The 19,837-nt window shown below is 40.0% G+C and overlaps 1 protein-coding gene across 1 annotated transcript in view; it reads left to right on the forward strand.

The window, feature by feature from the left end:
• DOCK8 (dedicator of cytokinesis 8) overlaps positions 1–19,837 on the forward strand; it is a 95,733-nt gene that overhangs the window by 14,736 nt on the left and 61,160 nt on the right. The window contains exons 2-12 of the mRNA XM_075527459.1: positions 4,169–4,271; positions 8,508–8,683; positions 11,694–11,765; positions 15,159–15,282; positions 15,502–15,714; positions 16,245–16,330; positions 16,896–16,962; positions 17,216–17,365; positions 18,001–18,081; positions 18,890–19,049; positions 19,662–19,801. Coding sequence (XP_075383574.1) covers positions 4,169–4,271; positions 8,508–8,683; positions 11,694–11,765; positions 15,159–15,282; positions 15,502–15,714; positions 16,245–16,330; positions 16,896–16,962; positions 17,216–17,365; positions 18,001–18,081; positions 18,890–19,049; positions 19,662–19,801 — 1,372 coding nt within the window. The remainder of the gene's footprint in view (positions 1–4,168; positions 4,272–8,507; positions 8,684–11,693; positions 11,766–15,158; positions 15,283–15,501; positions 15,715–16,244; positions 16,331–16,895; positions 16,963–17,215; positions 17,366–18,000; positions 18,082–18,889; positions 19,050–19,661; positions 19,802–19,837) is intronic.

Below are 19,837 nucleotides of genomic sequence, written 5' to 3' on the forward strand. Positions count from 1 at the left end.
ATGTGAATGCTGACTAACTGTGAATTCAGCAGTGACATTTGTGGAAAAAAACCTCCCTCGAATCTACACATTTTTCTTTTCAGCCAGTGTTTCCTCTTTATCCTAAACAAAGGGACAGGTACCAACACGAGAGGTCTGTAGAGCTATTAACATTGCTGAGTCCTATTGCTCATCTCTGAAAGGCTTGCGGTTGCCCAGGTGCTGCTCTCCAGGTAGTTCAGAGACACGAGCCACGTCACCAGTGTGCTCTTGTCACTGTGGCATCACCAGATGGCCACTTCCAGCGTGCCGTTGCAGTGGGAACGTTTTTCCTGATAGCTTATTAAATCTTTCTTGCTTCAATTTAAGCAATTACTTCTTCTCTTCCCTTTATGGACATGAATTGCTCACTGTTTTCTTTACAGATCACTACCTTTTACATAGTTGAGGACAACTGCTGTCTCCACTCAGTCACCTCTTTTGTAACACATCTATGTTTTTCAATCTTTCCTCATCCTTGGGTCATCCTTCCCAAAATTTTCAGCATTCTGACTGCTCTCTTTTGAAGCCTTTTAAATTTGATTGCATCTTACCCTATGGTATTCTAAGTGTATACATCAGCCTAAGCACTGTCTCATTGGCTTAAATAAACAGAAATAACTTCTTTTTTTCCTCACTTATAGTACTTTGTTAGTAAGTGTCCCAGTATACTCTCTCAGAGCCTCTTCTGTGGCATGGCTATTTCTTTAGACAGTTCATTTCCCTTTTTGTAGTTCTGCATTTGATTTTTTTTTTTCTTCCTAAACTTGGGGGTTTACATTTATTTTTATTGAATCTAACTGTGCTGCTTTCAGACTGTTTCTAAAATATGAGATCATTTTGAGTGCTAGTCCTGCCTTTCAGAGCACTCACAACTCCTTCCAGCCTGTTGTGATCCACAAGTTTGTTACTATGTTACCTATACCACTATCAGTGTTGTAAAATAAAACATGGACTGGAAATAGACTGAGGAAAAATCAACTTGCTTTTTACTTACAGTAGTACATTGTTTGAAATCTCTTCACGATCTTCTTTTGAACTATTGATGGCTACACCTTGAATATGTTTTTTTTTTAACTAGTTTTGGAACCAGCTGTGTTGATTCCGCCTAGCCACTATCTCTTTACTTTGCTTATAAAAATGTTATGAAGGACACTATGAAGAGCCTTACTGAAGCCAGTTAAACTGTCACAGAAAAGTAATAGATTGGTTTTATGTGACTACCTTTTGATAAACCCATATTGGCTGTTCATCATTACCTAATAATTGCCGATAACATACCAATAATTGCCAAACTTTTTGGACCGTACTGCTTACTACAGTTCACAGTTTCTAGTTGCCCACTATACACTTCATCATCAGACTATTAATAAACAGGCATTACTAAGGTGATGTACATTTTAATGTTGAGTATGATTTCATGGTCCCCTTGCTTCAACTGAAGACCACAGTTTGGGACCTGATGTTCCAGCTACTTATAAGTTGATTGTCCAGTAAGTTGCTCTGTTATCTTTTTGAGTGTCAGAGACCAACTGACTGGCTCATGATTATATGAGTCCTCCTTTCTAGAGATTTTTCTGTGACTTCTTTGCATTCATCCTTAATCACTTGCCTTCTTTCCTTATTGTTTTTTAGCACATAGCTAGACTGTCCTTGCTGCTAAGGGTGACTGTAAAGCTCTCCTCGGAATCAGACAGGGCTGCTGTACAGGCAGGGAGGGTAAAAGTGTGGCCATGGCAGAGATGAACTGCAGCCTCCATAAAAGCTGGGACACCACGTGCGCTAGGTTAACATGGACCACCATTTTCCTGCGGGTACCCAGGCAGTGTCTGAGGTAGCTGTTTGGTCAGAAAACAGGCATCTCACAGACCACAGCAATTCTGGCATTATCAAAGAGCCATCTAGAAGGACCTCTGTTTCCACCTTGGTTCTCAGGTTTTCAAAACTTTCCGTGCTGATCTCTGACTGTAACACCCACCTTTTCTGCATGCTGAGGTAGCTAACTTGCTGGCTTGTGCTTTTGGTTTAGCATCTTTTAGCAGCTGTGTCTTTCCTTCACCTATTCCTAGTAGATCCTGCCAATCATTTCTAAGTTGGTTCAAACCAACTTTGCTGTCTTCTGTTATTCTTACTGTATTTCTTCTCCCTTTCTTCCTTCAGTGATATGGAAAACATTAAATCGATCAATTGAACTACTCTTAAACTATTTGAAATTCACCTTTATAGATTACAGGAGTCTTCCATTGGACCGATTTATTTTGCAGGTTCTTTCTTTGAATATTGGGCAGACTCTGGAACTAATGTCGGTGCTCTGGAGAAATGTATTTCCTCTCAGTACTGGGCTTGCCACAGGCTTTTACCAGACAGCAAATTTGGCCTTTCGTTCACATGCATGCTTCCTCTTTTGTAGATGAAAATTCATACCATTTCCTCTTCAAAGAGTCTGATGACCCCATATCTGGTGTAATTCAGAGATGTGTTATATCATTGTTTACAGCAGCAACTTCTGCAATACGCTGTAACATAGTTTTTTACATACATTAAGCCAACATCTGCTGCTACATCTGTTACTTACATCAGTAACAGATACTTCTGCACAGGGTAGAAACTGACTCAGTTTGAAGGAAAATAATAATTTTGAATAATCCAAGTTTTGTGTTATACCTTGCTACATACATTCATGATCAGAGATTATTTGCAGTGGGAAGATGAGTAACAATAACCTTGATATACAAGCAGCTTTTCTTTTTAAAATATGGTAAAAATAATCTAAGGAATGCGCAGACTTCCTCATTCTCCAGACATGGCTTCTTGTTTATATAATTGTTGAATAACCTTTAAAAAAATTCCATTTCATCCTGTATGATTTTTGCAATACCACTGATGAGTAGGAATTTCTCTTCCAAATGGATCTCTTTTGTTTCTCTATAACTCTGGCTTTCCTCTGTCTGCGATTGCTGCTGCCTTCAGATTGGAGCAATGTCCCACTCACACCTGGCATGGCCTTTTGACCTGCAAGCAACTACTCTTATTTATGCATCTTTTATTTTAGAAATCAGCCCTAATACCTCTAATACCTTTAATGCCTTCTGTGAGATGCCTGTCTCTTAACACGAGCAGCACTGCATTGAGTGGAGTTTGGGTTTTTGTCATGCTTGTTAAGAAAAGCTGTAGTAGGAGATTAAGTGTCACAGAATAGGTATAGTAGTTGTAGAAATCCAGAAGCCACAGAGGAGAGAAGGTGCAGACCAAACAGGTGAACTGTCCTGTGCATCTGGTAATTCTAAGATGCCTATTAATACTTGCTGGAGTTGGAAGAGAGTCTCATAGGGAAGGGAAAGTCTTCTTACTTCTGTATTTTCCTGTCTACCAGTTGGCTGCCCTGGTGGGCTGAAGGTTTTTTTTTTTACTTGGAATCTTCTTAAGTGCATCTTGTTCTTTTAAAAATCTCATCCTCAACGTTCATGGTGACATATATTGTAGAAGTTTTGTTACCATTTCAGGGCTGATTATTCTGAAATCATATTATATATTAATTGATTTGTTTCCATGAAAAATGACCAAGCTACTCTGATTACTGAATTTTCAGATTGGGTACATGCGACTGTACTATCACTCTGGGATTTCTGAAGAATTCAGTGCTGGCCTCTTTCTGCTCCCATTGAAATCAATTAATTAGCACTTAAGAAGTCTTTTCCTCAAATGTTCAGCTGATACAGTATGGGCTGTTTTTTAAATTCATGCTTTGGTTTGTCTTGTGCTTTTTACAGCAGACTGCATTCTTAACACGAGTCTGGGTTTACACCATTCAGTGAGTGGTCCTGTCTTGGTTTTATCCCTTGGCCAGTTCAGGTACAGGTTGCAGTCACACTTCACTTAAGGGCAAGGTTATTCTTTCTTGCATAGCCTTTCCCACTTGTGACGACTGCAATATACTGACAGAAATTTGTTGGAAGACTGTCAGAATCTTAATTATATAGGACTGCAAATGTATTTTGAGGTTTGCATCAACTAAACAGGAGGAGTCTAGAACATCATCAAAATACATTTCTAGACACTGGGACAGGAGACTAAATTAGCTAAAGTCTGGCATTTGGAATTTGTATGGGGATAATTGTAATTATAAGTGGTTTTCTCTGCTTAATTAAAGGCACTCCTCTGCAGAAATAAGAAAGCAATTTACTCTCCAACCAGGCTTTGCACAGTTCTGTCAACGAAGCTTAAGTACCCCTGGCTTTTCTACTCTTCATCTGGTAAGTTCTGGGTTTATCTTCTTTACAAAGGTTTGGCATCTATATTGCTTAATGCTTTTAGGGTAAATTAAGTGGTCTGAAGTTGTCTTGATTTCCACTGGCTTGTGCCTGAAGCTGTTAAAAATACTCTCTGGTGAGCTAAAGAAATTACACATTTGCAAAAACTGAGAATGATCCTTGGAGGCTTAAATAGACAGTCGTTCTGCATACTACTATAAGTGAAAGTTAATTTGTAAGTGTAGGATTATATTACATCCTTTCCTTGCCGGAAACATTCAGCTCCATCACGTAAATGCGTTGTGTGGTGTTCACAGATGATTTGCAAAAGGAGGTCAGTGAATAAAGAGGAAAAAGGAAAGGTAGCGGCTCAGCTAGCTTGGCTTAATACACAGTTTCCAGAGCTAGCAGCAGAGACAGCACACTGACCTGTTTTTCAGTGCTGTAGAGTAAGCATGTTAAGGGAGAAATGTTGAAGTATGCCCTGATTGGCATAGATATAACTGAGTCAACTGTTACGTGTCTCCGAATCACCTTCAGCCTTCCATGTGCAATCCCCCTCTAAAGAAGTCAGACCATATGACACTGCCCTTACGACAAAAGGAAAAAATGCCAGATCTTTTTAATTGCCTTTCAGGAGGATGGGTATTCTGCAAACATACTGTGCCATAAATAAAACTGACTAAGATTTTGGTACTGTCCTTCTTCCTACTCTTTTTATTTTTTCTTATTTTTGTGAGACCCGGTAAGTAGAAGCGGGAAAAGTCTTTGTGCACTAGTGATTATGAAAAATGTAAAACACTAGATGTAAGCAGTTACTTCCTGTGTGTCAGGGCCTCCCGCCACTACTCACTTCCTTAATCTGAAATGCTGTGGTGTTTAACTTGTTCTTTGCGGTTATTCAGCCTGGGGAGGCTAGGTCCCTTCTTCTACATGCAGACAACTGCTTTTGCCCTTGAGAAACTTGATAACATTTCACTTACTGAGTACTACGCCGTAGCTGCCATTTTGTGTGCTGTCACAATCTACATGCCTCTAATCCATCATCCTTAAGAAGGTATGTTTGCAGTAATGATTTGCGGCATTTTCTGTAAAATAATTGTTTTGCACACTTATATGGTGTGTGAAAAGGAGTGTTGGATTCTCGGTTGAAACAGTATCTCTGTTTCCTTTGATAATTTGCACCAATTGTTAGGGAGACCATTACCCTCCATCTGCATTTTTACCTTTTCACCATCTTTTTTACATTTGTGTCTAACTTGCAATAGTAAAAAAACCGCATTTCTAATGATTAAAGATTATTATTAACACTTCAACTAGAAAAAGTTACGACACAATGAAATGCGATGGGTTTGACTTGTCAGAATGGAAAAGTGTGATTTCTGAAAGGAAGTGCAATGCTTAATCAAAAAACAGATTGTATTAAGCAAAAATATTTTGCATGCAATACATTACATCTTCAGCAACTGAGAAGATGTAATATGCTTTTATATGCTTTAAGCTGTATTTTACTTTAATCTTTTGTGAATTTTTTTTTAGTAGATCTTCATATATATATACATATGCTAACAAGTAAAGTTTTACCCACTGGCAGTACAGTAAATTAACTTCAAGGATATTATCCTGAAAATTAATAAAAAATCAATCGCTAATAAAGGTCACTATTTACTCATAACCGTTGATCCAGTATGATCAGCACTATGCTAGGTACAAACCAGAGATAATGCTTAACCGAAACATTTATTAACATCCCAGTGTATTTCTTCAGCTGGCTGCCTCGTGATTTGCTGGACTTACTGTCAGTTTTAGGTTTTCCCTTTGTATAAAAAGAGCAAGGAAAGAGAGAATTCAATCAATCCCTTAAATGTACAGGCTGAGGGGTGAGCTCAGAGGCTTTATTTAGGCAGAGACCAATACAGTTTCCCTATAAAAGGGGAACCTGGGGCGGGGGGTGGTGGTTGGTTGTGTTCAAAGGTCTCTACTACATCATTTGCAGGAGTATTTACCACATCTATTTTTTTCAAAAGTTTAAATTGGTTTTCTTCTCCTAGATGTTTTTAGCACATTTCTTCTAAATATGCTTCACTTTCTGCAAGATGTTTCTGGATTTTTATTAGCTGAATAACTTCCTCACTTGTATTTGCAGAACGCTAAAAAGCCTCCAAAACTCGTATTTACCACTAATCAGCTTTAACTCATTTTCCTATCTACAGTGACTGACGTGGCATATTATGTGTAAGCCATTTTAGTTCAGAGTTACCCAGAGCTTTGCCACTGTTGAGCACCTTTACATGTTTCGTAAATTGTGGAATTCCTCGTTGTCCTATTGAGCTAAAATTCCTGATGCTATGGGTGTAACAGTGTTATGTGCAGAGGTCATTTCATGCTGAGGTGAAAATCCTGTCAACTTCCATGAGAGCCTTGCACAAGTAGGACTGAGTACTAATGAGTGAAGACTTCATGGTTTTGGCCCACAGATTGTATTTGTGGAGAAGAACACTTGAGTATAAGGAGGATAGCTCCAGAACATATGTTGGATGAGACAGTAGCCACAGTAACATCGAATATAAAGGCAGTGCTGATATCGGGGACATTGGGTGCCTTATTTTCCCCACACCCCATCAACAGCACCATAGAGGTGGACTATCTGATGTATGTTCAGACTATTTATTGCTGGCAGCTTCAGAAGGCAGTCTTGTGAAAGGTATTTGGGCTAATCAGTGCAATGCTATCCTTGCTCTTTACAGACAAGGATCATTTGATAGCTATTTTTTGCTAGAATTCTTCCTTCTAGTAAAGAAGTTATTCCAGTGCTATTATTCTAATGCTCTAACTATTTTTCTGTGCTTTTACTGCGTTGAGGTGTTCTCTGCCTTTCTGGAACTCGCAGAACATAAACTACAGGTTTTCTAAAGCTGTAGCTTTTAGATCCATTTGTTACCTGTCAAGAAAATTAACAATATGAGATGCTGGTCTCTGTACTCAACTGGACAGAAGTTTTATTTTCTAAACATATGCAGGCTATTTTTGTTGGCTATATAGCAAGTAAAATAATTTTCAGTTTTATCTGTACATACAATAACATATGCTTTTAACATATGAAGTCACATTTACGTGTGTGTGGAACATTTCTACCTGCCATATCAAACAAGATATTCTGCCCCTGTTTTTGAGACGAAGCAGATAAAAAGGGCCAGACAGCTTCATAGCGTGTATGAGTGGCAGAGCTTGTACTTGTTTAACTTTGTTCTGATTGGATGTTCTGTGTAAGAATGGCTGATTAAATGTAATCAGATACAACTGCTCTCTAACAAGGTGTAATGCCATGTGCTGTAGAAATGGTGGATATATAACCTTGGTGGATTGCAATAACTTTAGTAGTTCCATGTAATCTTTTGTGTAGTTACTGTACTAACCCTTGAAAAATCCAGTAAAATTAGAACTCCAATAATATGCATACCAACAAAATTCAGAGGTGGAAGATAGTAATTTCTTCTGATTTTTGGTATACCTTGCCCTCAACTTTGTTTGGAGTCGAAAGCACACAGCATTTCTAACAGTCAGTATCTTTCAGGCACAGCACCTCAAATGAGTGGCATCTTCATGATGGCAGCCATGGTGCTTACAGTTGGTCCTTAGCTCGGTATAACAGCCGAGACTTACTGCCTTGGCCTTGCTATTGCTAGTGCCTTTCATCACACGTACTGTAGAGTCCATTGGCAGCTCCCTGCCAGCTGGCGCTGCCTGTCCCTATCATTTTGGTCACCTGCCCTTGTCCTCTGTTGTTCCTACCCACTGCTGCCTTTTTCATAACTCTGATTAATACCACGGATTGGACAAGGGGGACTGAGTGCATTTCATGGGAAGCCAGCAGAACACATCTGAGGGCATCCAGGATGTACCTCAGTCAGCCCTCCTTCTACCAGCATCTAGGAAAGCTCAACAGTGAAAACGGGTGCAAATTTGGATTTAGGTGTAATGTCTTCCATTTCTTCTTCGTGTTTTAAAACTTTTCTGTCGTTGTTCCCTTTCTTTTTTAGCTGAATGTTTCATTAGCAACTTTTCCCTGCGTTGTGCTGCATATGCAATGCAGTGGCACTGTATATAAGGTTAGAAGTCTCTTTCCAATGTTTAATAAATAATGGCACAATGACAGGAATTAAATAAATAAGCCTAAATTACACTACTAAGAAAAACCTTCTGTTGCTAAAATAAATACCTCTTTATTTCTTCCATTAGCCTTCCTTTTATGACGCAGTAGACCCAGTAGATTTTGAAGGCTTCCTAATGACGCGGCTGAACAACTTGGACTCAGAACTAGTGCAAGAACTTGGCGACTTTCCTGAAGATGACTTGGACATTGTCTTTACACCCAAAGAGTGCAGGACTTTGCAACCCTCTATGCCAGAAGATGGGTAAGGAGACTTTCTCTCCCTCTGAAATGTTGAAGGTATTGATTCAGACACCTCACTGCCATCCATCCATCCATTATGGACTTGCTGAACTTTAAACATTTGAACTTTGCCATTGATTCTGTCAGGCCTGTTTGCACACTTAAAATTATGCAAGCGCTTACACGACTTCCTGAGCTAGCTGGTAGCGGCAGAAGCGAGGTAGGCGTAGACCAGGAAGAAGAGTAGAGCAGGGCAGGAGGGTAGTATGAAAAATAATTTTGTAGCTGTGATCCCAGAGGTGGAAGTTGATTCTGATCACGTAGTAAGCATAGGATTGAGGGTTTATTTCTTTTTTTCTTTTTTTTTTTGCCAGCTATGTGTTACATGACATTGATCAGATCACTAAGCATTTCTTTCTCAGTACCTTTCTTGCTTAAACAGGAGGAAATAGTTCATACTTCACAAGGTTTGGGTAAAAAAAAAAAGTGTTAATTTCTAGTGTAGGAGTCACTTTTGGTTTCAGGCTGACCTTAATGAAATAATTCCACTGTTTTCAACAGCTTTTAAATTAAAATAGGTAGCATGTGTTGATACTGGTGCTCAGCCATGTGGAAATATTTAAGCTGGTTTGATAAATAAGCAAACTATGGACAATAGATTTTTCAGAATGAGAAAAGGATGCATTGGAGAGTTTTCTGATGTGGTTTAGGAGAGTCCTATGCATTGTATACAAAATACTCTTCAAGGATTGTTTCACTGTAAACAGTACCTTCAAGTAGAACCACAAAGGCCTATTGAGTCTTGCCAGCAGTGACAGCCAGATGAACGTGAAATCAGCACCAGTTCAGCCCCAGACTGCTATGTCTGCGAAGACAGCTAACCATGCAACATGTTTGGGATGGGGGGCTGGCTCCTTCCAGTATATTCAGGAAATGAACGGCATAGCCTATATTCTCTGCTGTGCTGAACCTGAACGCTGAAGGGGCAAATCAGCTTAGCGTATGGTGTCCTGGCTCAGAGGGTAGGCCTGCATGCCCCTCTGTTCCTGCAAAAGTTGTTACAGCCTGCTCTGATTTATGCTGGCCAGCTATATAAACTACAGCCCTAGACAACAGCAGTATTTGTTCAATGTTTTCTGCCCAACGTATCAAATGCAATGAGGCTAAGCAGGAATCACAGTTTATATGATTTTTGCCAGCTGTGGACTAGCTGAGAACTCACTCTAAGCAAGGTCTCAGCCTGCAAGTTCCTTCTTGGCCCAATGCATCTCTCAGGAAGTTCAGGAGAGCAAAGGCAGTGGAGGCGAGGTGCCATGCTAGGTCACCCGAGAACTCTTTGAATCTTACAGCTCCTAGGAGATTTTGTAACATTTGCACAAAAAGTGGTTTTCACTTGAAGTTACCAATAGAAAATGTTTCAATCTTTATCATGAGTTCTTGTTTTCCTGTGGACTGGGGAGAGAATGCATGTGGGAGACAGTGAATATTTTGGTGCTTGAATTTCCCATTTATTTAAACGATGGACAAAAGTAGTAGAAAATTATCCAACTTTGAAATGAGATTTAAAAGATAAGATGACCATTTATCCCCTGTTTCCAAGGTTATTTCCCAGCATGCCTGCCATTTAAAACAGCAGTTATCTATTTGTTTTTCCAGTAGGAGAATATGTAGACTCACACTGTACAATCAGTTTTAGGCCTGATTTGCACCACAGTGACATTAAGAGTTTTGTAAGGAGCCTGTGGCAAAGCTCAAATAGTTAATACCAACAAATATGCTTTCAGCAGATTTTTTTACACAGCAGCTTCCCATTTAGCTGTTCACACTGCCGTTATCGATATTAGTGCTTTCACAGAAAATCCTGGTCAAGGGTGCCAGGGTGTGTTAGGGAAGAGGAGAGCGCAGGAGGGGCATGCACCAAAGATTTGCCTGCAGGCGATGCAGTCTGTGGTGTCTCCCTGCACCCAGAGCAGGAAACTGATAACTACCGACCAAACTGGTTAATGTGCTGCCTGCTTTCAAACATACATCCCACCTGAACCAGATGCAGGAAGCGACCACGTGCTGTGTCAGCCCACCGGTGGCGGGGGCACACAGCAGTCTGGTATCGGCCAAGGCTCTGTCCCGCGGTGCACGCGTGAACCCCAAGCAGTTGTTACCTGGTCTTGGTAATCGGTTGCAAATCTGTTAGGAGTTCTGGGTGGAAAGTGCTAAAAAGTGTCATACCTTTCACCCATTCCTGCATTGCATGTGTATCCTACTCTTTTACTCACTTGGATCAGAGGACGTAACAAGTGATTTTGGCACAGGTCACTAAAATTTTTTAGAATAGGGATAGGGGAATTATGCTACAACATCATGACAGCAAATTCATGGACATCGACTTTAGCTTATAATATTTCAGTTCCAATCAGTATCCAGTCTATCAGGCAGCACTGACAACCCCCTACATTAAATGAGACTTATTTGAAAATAATAAAATTAAATTATAACATATTCTTAGATCTTAAAGTTTTATTATGCTATCTGATTAAAAGTTTAGGGTCCCTTTTTAGAATTTTCTTCATTTCTATGAGAAAGAGAAAATTACATCAAAAACATACAAGAGACTATGTACTTGCAAGAGTCCAGGAGCTGAGGCCTCTGGAAAAATATTGCTATATGGTGAGACTTGTTATCAAGTTTTGAAAATCACAAAGATGGGTACCTGGTATAATTTAAAGAAAAGTGTTTTGCTGTATTTTATAGCAACATCGGTCTTATATTCACAAAATGGATAGTGTGGCAAATGGTTACTTCTATTAAATGTATGTTTATTAATTTATAAACACAGAAACAAAAAGCTGCATCAGGCAATTCATGCAGTACACAGAATTCTTTAAACCTCAAACAATAGTTTAGGAGTAAAATAAATATACAGGAGAGGAGTAATAGAGAAGCCTTTATCTGAACAGCATGTTTAGATTAATTTCTTTGTCCTTAAGGTATGACCTAGGTACTAAAATATTTACAATATGTTGCTTTTTCTCCAGGGTTGAACTGGACTCACATGTCAGAGACTGTGTTCAGACATATATCCGGGAATGGCTGATTGTGAATCGAAAGTAAGCTACATACAAGTAAATAAAATGGAAAATACCTTGCATCTTATTTGTCAGAGAGGAGAGGCATGCTGTTATAAGTGATTCTAAAGAATAATGATTTGAATCAGTGACTGAAGACAAGAACTGACTTTTCATTAGTATATATAACTATATTGTTTTGTTTGAGCTGGTCGGCTATAGCTAAATATTGTTGCATCTGCTTCTTAATTATCAGGCACTCTGGGAATTAATTGGGAAGAAATTCACATCAACTGTCTGTAATGATAATTTATCTAAATCAGGAATACTACTAGTGTTTGATCACACTAAAAGCAAAGATAACAGGGATAAAGATTCCATTTGTATGCTCTTCATTTTCCCCTCCATGCCCTGAAAAATCAACATGGTCTGATTTCTAATGGAGTCTGAAAATGAAATGGAGTGCTAGTAGCAAAAACACAAGGCTTATGGGCTTTCCCAGCAATGATTGATTGTGTTCACGGGATTATTAGTGTAACATTCAATTTTACTATTTTACATCAGTAAGTGATTTGTGCATTTAGGGGTCAGTGTAATTCAACACACAGAATTGGACCTGTAGTCATTATGAGTGACTTAATTTCCTTTATTTTATTTTCATTTAATTTAATTTAAAATTTATTTTATTTTATTTTATCATTTCATTTCATTTCTTTTCATTTCATCTCATTCCATTTCATGTCTTAAATGTGAAGGGAACTCTCAGTCAGTGCTTTCTGTGCAGGGGTGTCTGTCCCCAGCCTCTCAGGGATGTGCTGTGACAGTGGAGCTCAACTCCTTCCCCATCACCCCCTCTTGTTCTTCAGAAAGAGGTTTTTGGAGCTCTGCTTTTCTGCACTGCTTCCTGTTCATCCCCTCCTGCGCTCATGCCCTGTTCTTCAGAAGCAGTAGTAGCAGCCAGTGGTAGAGTGCTGGCACATTTGCTGCCATTTAATTGTGCCCCTTAGCCCACCCTTGCTACTCTCTGTTTTTCTGACCTGATGTACATCAGCAGTCAGTGCATTACGGGTTCACTCCTGGTGACTGGAAAGGAATTGCATTGTCTAGTTGTGCAGCTTGCGCAGGAACAGAGCAGCCGCCGAGGGTTATTAACAGACTTCCTCTGGGGGTGCTGATGAAATTGATTGAGTTCTCAGAACTGTTCCACAGTGAGTCACTTAAAACAAGCTAGCAGGTTTTGCAGGCTCTCCACCTGCACCACTCAGAGCACGGGTGCTAGCTCTTTTATGCAGTGTTTTTCTGAGTGTGCTATAAAAAGCCAGCGTGCAGCTTTGTCTGTGCACACGAGTAGGGAGTGAGCACTAAAGTAGGTGAGGTGAAAAACAGAACATAGCTATTTTTGCACTTACATGTGCTTGTAGAAATCTGAATGGAGCCATAGAAATACACATGCGTGAAAAGATTTGTCATGTGTTTTACTATTTTGTTCATTGAGGTAAGGCAAATTTGCGTTCAGAAGCTTTATTGAGCAGTTGAGTGTGCGGTAAACATGATGAAGGGCCCTGACAGAGAGCTGACTTTGATGGCTGTGGCTAACAAAGCAAGCACACTATTAAAAATTGCAAAGAACAGAGTGTAAAACATGCTGCAGTGTCACATGAACCAGTGATAGATTGTTATTGGGAGTCTCATGTTATGCTTGGACACTATTCTCAAAACAGATATGAGAGGAAGAAAAGACATCAAGAGAGAAGTGAGAAAAAGTAGTTGTAGAAAGCTTTGCATTGTTTTGAGAAAGGCTGGAAAAACTGTACTTGCCTACTTGGGAAACAAAGATTCATAGGATAGGTTGCTGAACGTATGGTCTGGTGAGCTATGGATGAGCAGAGCGTGTGACTTTTATCCACTTGTGGTTGTGAAGGTTCAGAACAGGAGATTGAAGCGTCTTCAGTGGGTGGCATGAGCAGAGGTGGTCCTCATGCCCCAGGGCGAGAGGTATGTGACAGAGGGGCTGGACACAGCTGAGGGGTCCATGTGTTTTTGCCAGAGGCTGAATGGGAGGCTTGTTCCTGTGCCTGTCAGTTTCTCCTTTCAGTTGTGCTTTGTTCCTTTTCCTCATCTCATTTTCTTAATTCAATGTGTGGCCATTAAATTGACATGTGTGCTAAAAGCAGGGTTTGCCTCTTGGTGCATTTTAATTGCTACCATGCTTTTCAAAATAAATAAACCATATAAATAAATTTTCCAGGAATACTTTAGGGGAAAGCCATCTCTAATGTAGCTTGTGCACCACAGGGAAAGCATGATCTCAGGTACATAAATCTCTCCATTAATCATTTGTTTGCCACCAGAGGTAGTGAAAAAGTAATTAATAAAACCTCTTTTGGATGCCAAAATGTCTTAAAGTAAATTCGTGCAGAATTTCTGTCTTTCATTCTGGATGATTAAGGTGGTTCCAAAACAAGGTCACAACCAAGGAGAGCTGGGATTGTCTCTTTTATGACTTCAGTTTTCATTTGCAGTGAACTGGCAAGTGATTAAAATGCAAACAATTAAAATTAAAACACATTAGAGCATATAATTCAGTTACTCCCGAAATGTAATAAAAAGGTGTCTCCCTGATCAATAATTGCTTATCATGGCACCTTTATGACAGTACTCAGATATTTAGACATTGCTTTGGCAGTGTTACAGAAAGGAAAATGAATGAAGCAGGATACTGTAACTAGGGAGGCTGATTGCAAAAAGGCTGTCAGAGGATTTAGCAAGTTGCATACTAAAGTGGAAGAAATAGAGCTCTGGATGCATCTGCTATCTTTTTTCAGGGTACCTGCTGGTTTTTTCCATCTGCCACAAAAATGTAACTTGAAATTAGTACCCTGCTGCAAAATTTTGGGAAGTTGCCAGCAGAGAGGGTTACACTGTGCCATTGCAATAGCCCTCTTCAAAACCAGGCACTGTTTGAAAGGTGTAGATTGTTGTATGTGATCGACTTGGGATAGCTGGGTCCAGGACAAGGGCAGTAAGCTCCTTGATGTATAATTGCAGGAGCAAAGAGCCAGCCAGGAGATAAGCAATCCCGATCCTTGTTTTTAAGGTCCCTGCAATAATCACCGTGTAGGAGCTCAGAGCTGAATTTGTACCTAGGTCAGGTTTTGCTGCTGTCTCAGGCTCACAGTCTATGCAGAAGTGATCTGAATTAATTTTCTTCCTTTTAAAACCGTTCTTAATATACAGGATAGGGTAGCAGTGGTGTGATAAAACAATTAAACATTGTGAAATGTCACATTTTTGCATAAAAGCTGTGCTTCGCTGCTCTTTTGCATGATAACGTTTCCAGTTGCTTAATATTTTTTTTAAATTCATCCTTTCTGTTTTATTTTCCATTAACTCCTCCTCATGCTGTCCTGACTTGCTCGGGCTTCTCTGTGGAAGGAACCAAGGGAATTCAGATACTTGTAGCCTGAAAAACAAGGGATCCCGAAAAGACTTTCACAAGACGCTTCAAAAACAAACATTTGAATCAGAAACATTGGATTCCAGCGATGCAAACTTTCAGGTACATTTATTCTGCTTTGGGAAAAGTGATCAAATATAGCAGCTTTCCTCAAAGGAAGCATCCTAGGATCTCTGCAACGGCATCAAGCGGAGAGCCATGCTTGCCATTAGGCCTCATGGCAGAGGTGGCATTAAGGCCGTCTCTGCCAGACAAGCAAGAGACATTTCGTGACACCCCGGTGTCCAAGGCGCAGCTCACCATTTCGTTGTTTTCCAACAGGCGGGGCCCCGACATGTCCACGTGCTCCCCGAGGAGGCCTCGAGGACGACCCTCGCCTCCTCCGACTTCGACCTGCGCAGCCTGCAGCCGGACCCCCGCCTGGAAAACCTGCTGCGGCACGTCAGCGCCGAGGAGTTCGAGAGGCAGAACGAGGAGGCGCGGCGCACCAACAGGCACGCCGAGCTCCTCGCCCTCTACCCCTCCGTGGATGAGGTGAGCTCGGAGGCTGACTGGCCCACAAGCCTTCCCGAGCTGGCTGTCCCGGCATGTTTAAGGTTAAAGCTGCACCGCGGTCGAGAAACAGGGTTTGTGCCCTGGATACGTGTCTCCCTTGGATAATAACACGGTGAAGGCACATCGCCGTGGGCTCCTGTCAGCTATCTTGAACGTGCATTCAGGGAGCGGTACTCGGACTCATGGTGTGGCCTGAGGCTTTGTTACACCCCCCTCGGTGCGGGTCAAGCCCCGTGCTGGTGTCAGGGGGTTACCCTTTGCTGTAACGCTTGCTTGGGGGCCGGAAGTGTAAATACTCAGTGTAAATGCCAGATGGGGGTCAGAAGTGTAAATATTCAGAAATACAGATCAATTTTCGTTCATCTCTGAAGAGACGAAATGCCTGCTGAGTGGGGGAAGGTGCTAGTCTGCAGCAGTGGCCCAGTTAACGTCACATAAAGGTTTTATGTAAGTATGTAAATTTACAGTTGTTTTAATCGAGTATGACTAGAATAACTGTTTAATGATAGGAGGATGCAGTGGAGATACGGCCGGTGCCGGATCGCCCAAAGGAACATCTGGGCAACAGGATTTTGGTGAAGCTGCAGACTCTGAAGTAAGTATCCCTCACAAGCCTTGCCCGCCGTTCCTCAGTTCATACCAGCGTAGTGCTGCTGACCCCGCCGCACCACTGCGGGTGTCCTGTTCGGCAAGTGTTTATGCGCTTGCTTGCTCTTTCTTAGTGTAGCGGAGGACTATTTCTATCCATCATTACAGCAGTCTTTAACTTCTCAGGGTGAAAAGGAGTTGGGAATGAGCCCAAATTATATATTTCCGAGAAACTAGATTGGTCTCAGTACACGCTACTGGACTTGATAAACAGAAAAAAAATTCAAGAAAGGAATGATTGTTTTTAACTGATATTTGAGATCACCTTTCTAACAGATTTAGAAAATACATTGTGTGCAGATTACTTCCCTTCTTTTCCTCTTGAAATCATCTAATAAAATGCACTAATAAAAAAATCCTCCAGGCTTTGAGAGAGCTGAGGTCTGCAACTAAATATTTCTCCTTATTTTCTAATGGAAGTGCCCGTCAAAATATAGCCCTTTCATTTTTTTATTATACAAAGTCATAAGAGTAAAGTATTAATCAGTGTCCTGTGTGTCTTTGTTTAACAGGTTTGATATAGAGATCGAACCTTTGTTTGCATGCATAGCTCTCTATGATATAAAAGAAAGAAAAAAGGTAAGTGTGCATACAGTATTTTTGTTCAGTTCGTTTGGGTTTTTATCTCTGCAGTAATAATTTAGGAAAAATTACAAAAAAATGTGCAACTTTTTCACACATGTGGTCTGATCCAGGATTCTTTTTATTCAGTCAAAGTCACATGCTTGCAATTGTTTATTTTGTAGTTCTAGTTACTACTTATGACTTATTTTAAAATAAAATTTTATACATTTTTGCTTTACAATACATGTTAATTCTTTTTCTTTTCAAGATCTCAGAAAATTTTCATTGTGACCTCAACCCTGATTCATTAAGAGGATTCTTGCGTTCTCATACACCCTCCATTGATTTGTCTAGTCAGGCAAGATCAGCAGTATTTTCTGTCACTTATCCCTCATCAGATATATACCTAGTAATAAAGGTATGTTACAGTGCTACTTCAACATCGTTCTTCCTGTTCCCAGCTGTGCCCGTTGTCTGAGTTTGTGGAGCTGATAAATATGAGTTTCCTGTAGCTGAGATGAATTCTGATAGTTTTAAACAGTACATGTGCGGGTGTCCACTGGTATATCTCACTCCCAAGCTAAGAACTTATATTGATACCCTGTGTTCTAGTTCTACTAAGTATTTATAATTTCCTATCTCTGCTTAAGGGAAATTTAAAGTAAAGTGAAATAAGCCATTTTTTTAAAATTTTAATTACATTCTGTGGAGATTTTTTGGCTTTGGTTTAGTGCACTTTGCATAATTTTGTTTATTTCATTCTGAAGCTGAGTTAGCCTTAACCACTTCATTTGGAATGTGTTAATTTTCCTGATTTCAGTGAAAATGCAGTAGTACCTGATTGACAGTGTTGTCACATATGTATTTTCTTCTTTCTAACAAACCAGATGGAAAACTAGGAGAATGTTTAGTACTGGTTACTCCATAAAGACAGTTTTAATAATTCTGTATTGTGCATCTAGGCAGGCTTTTTCATATTGCTAGAAAAGCAACATGTTACTATTTGGATGATATTTTTTCTTTGTGAGTGACTTATTTTACTGCTTTTTGTAGATAGAAAAAGTGCTTCAGCAAGGAGAAATTGGAGACTGTGCAGAACCCTACATGGTTCTTAAAGAAAGTGAGGCTGGCAAGGTAAGTAAATAACTATAATGAGTGTTAAGATGAAAAAATGCATGCACAAGAAAAAAACAGAGAAAGAGCAGACCCTTTGGAATAAGACAGAATCCCAAGCCCACTGGGAAGGAAGCCACTTGGTGTATCCATGGTGCAAACAGTCTGGTGTCTGTGACCAAAAGGAAGAAGTCATGAGAAGGCAAGGTGCACTTTCATCACTGACCCCTTTGGAAATCAACACTGACAAAGTCTTGACTCACGAAGCAGATAGGGGTGACCAAAGGAGATGACAATGCAATGTGGAGTTAGCAGAAATATTTGGACCTCAGAGACATTTTATTGATTTGGATGGGCAAACAACCTGTTGTAGTGTGTACGTGGCCAGTTCAGTGCTCTCATCCATAGATAACATGAGCTCTGTTCAAGGAATTTGTGGTCCCTGGAGCAGACTGACAATGTTTGCTGGACTTCCACATGTCTCTCACCTTTAGAATATTGCTTTCAGCAGAATATTGTCTCTATATCTGACGAAGGAAGTAGAACCTGGTAACATTTCATGGTGATTGTTCATGCAGGGCTTGAGGGTCACTGCAAAAAGATCTGCATTCTCCTTTTCTATAATGAAAATGAACTCACTGAAAATAAATGAGAAGTGAATGTACAAATCAAAACAGATATGATCCTAACAGTGGTGTAGCAAGAAAACACGAGAGATAAGAATGCAAATTATTTACTGAACTGTAAATATGTAATTTTTATTTTTTATCTATAGCAACATTAAAATAACGGATTGCTTTTTAAACAGTCATTATTTTCTTTGTCTTAGACAAAAGAAAAGATTGAGAAACTGAAAGCTCAAGCTGAATCCTTTTGTCAGCGGTTGGGGAAATACAGAATGCCATTTGCCTGGATTCCCATAAGCCTAACTAATTTCTTCAACCTTTCAACACTTGAACGAGAAATACCTGAGGCTGAAGGTTTAAACGGTAGTTGTCTAACTTTTCTAACTAATGGAAAGGACTCTTCAGTAGGACTGTGCATAGGAAACAATGTCATTCACTCTGGCATCAAGAGTGAACAACAGATTCAAAGTCACCTCTTCTCAGCCTTCCTTTTCAGTGCTACGAACACTTACAACTTAATATGCTCACTGTTTCATCTCTGCATATTTATTTTTATGTATGCTAAATATTCATGCATGTTTTAGGCCCAATTTTGGTTGAATACTGACTTTGTAGAAAAAAAAATCCCTTTACCATATGGAGTTTGTTTGCAATACAGGGCAATCAAAATACGTATCATCTTAGTTCCTAGAGTATGCAGGACCATTGGTCAACAACACTGACCAATGTGCTTTATAACCCATGAACTCAAAATCTGAATAAGCCTGTGCTCTGCAGCAGAAATAATATCACTCCACTAGGTGTGTCCTGGCATTCCACTCTTTCACATAGTCTGAAATAACAGTAGTGGAATGTTTTAGGTACTCTCTATCCTTTGATGGTGCTGGGAAGTTGTGGATTTCTAGTGTATTCTGATAGTCTTTGTACTGAAGCAACACAAAGCAAGTTGATGTTTCATTTAATTTCCTTTTGAAGGGAAGGGATCCACTAGTGACAAGAGGGCAACACTGCTACAGGCGAGAAGACTTTCTGAGAGAAGTCTCAGCTCGGAGGACAGCTATCCAGTATCAAACTTCAAAACAATCTCTCTGACCCTCAGCACTTTCTTTAAACAGGTACTGGATACTCCTTATTTCTGATTGCCTGAGACA

Source organism: Mycteria americana, chromosome Z (genome assembly GCF_035582795.1).
Source record: "Mycteria americana isolate JAX WOST 10 ecotype Jacksonville Zoo and Gardens chromosome Z, USCA_MyAme_1.0, whole genome shotgun sequence".
Classification (NCBI taxonomy): Eukaryota; Metazoa; Chordata; class Aves; order Ciconiiformes; family Ciconiidae; genus Mycteria; species Mycteria americana.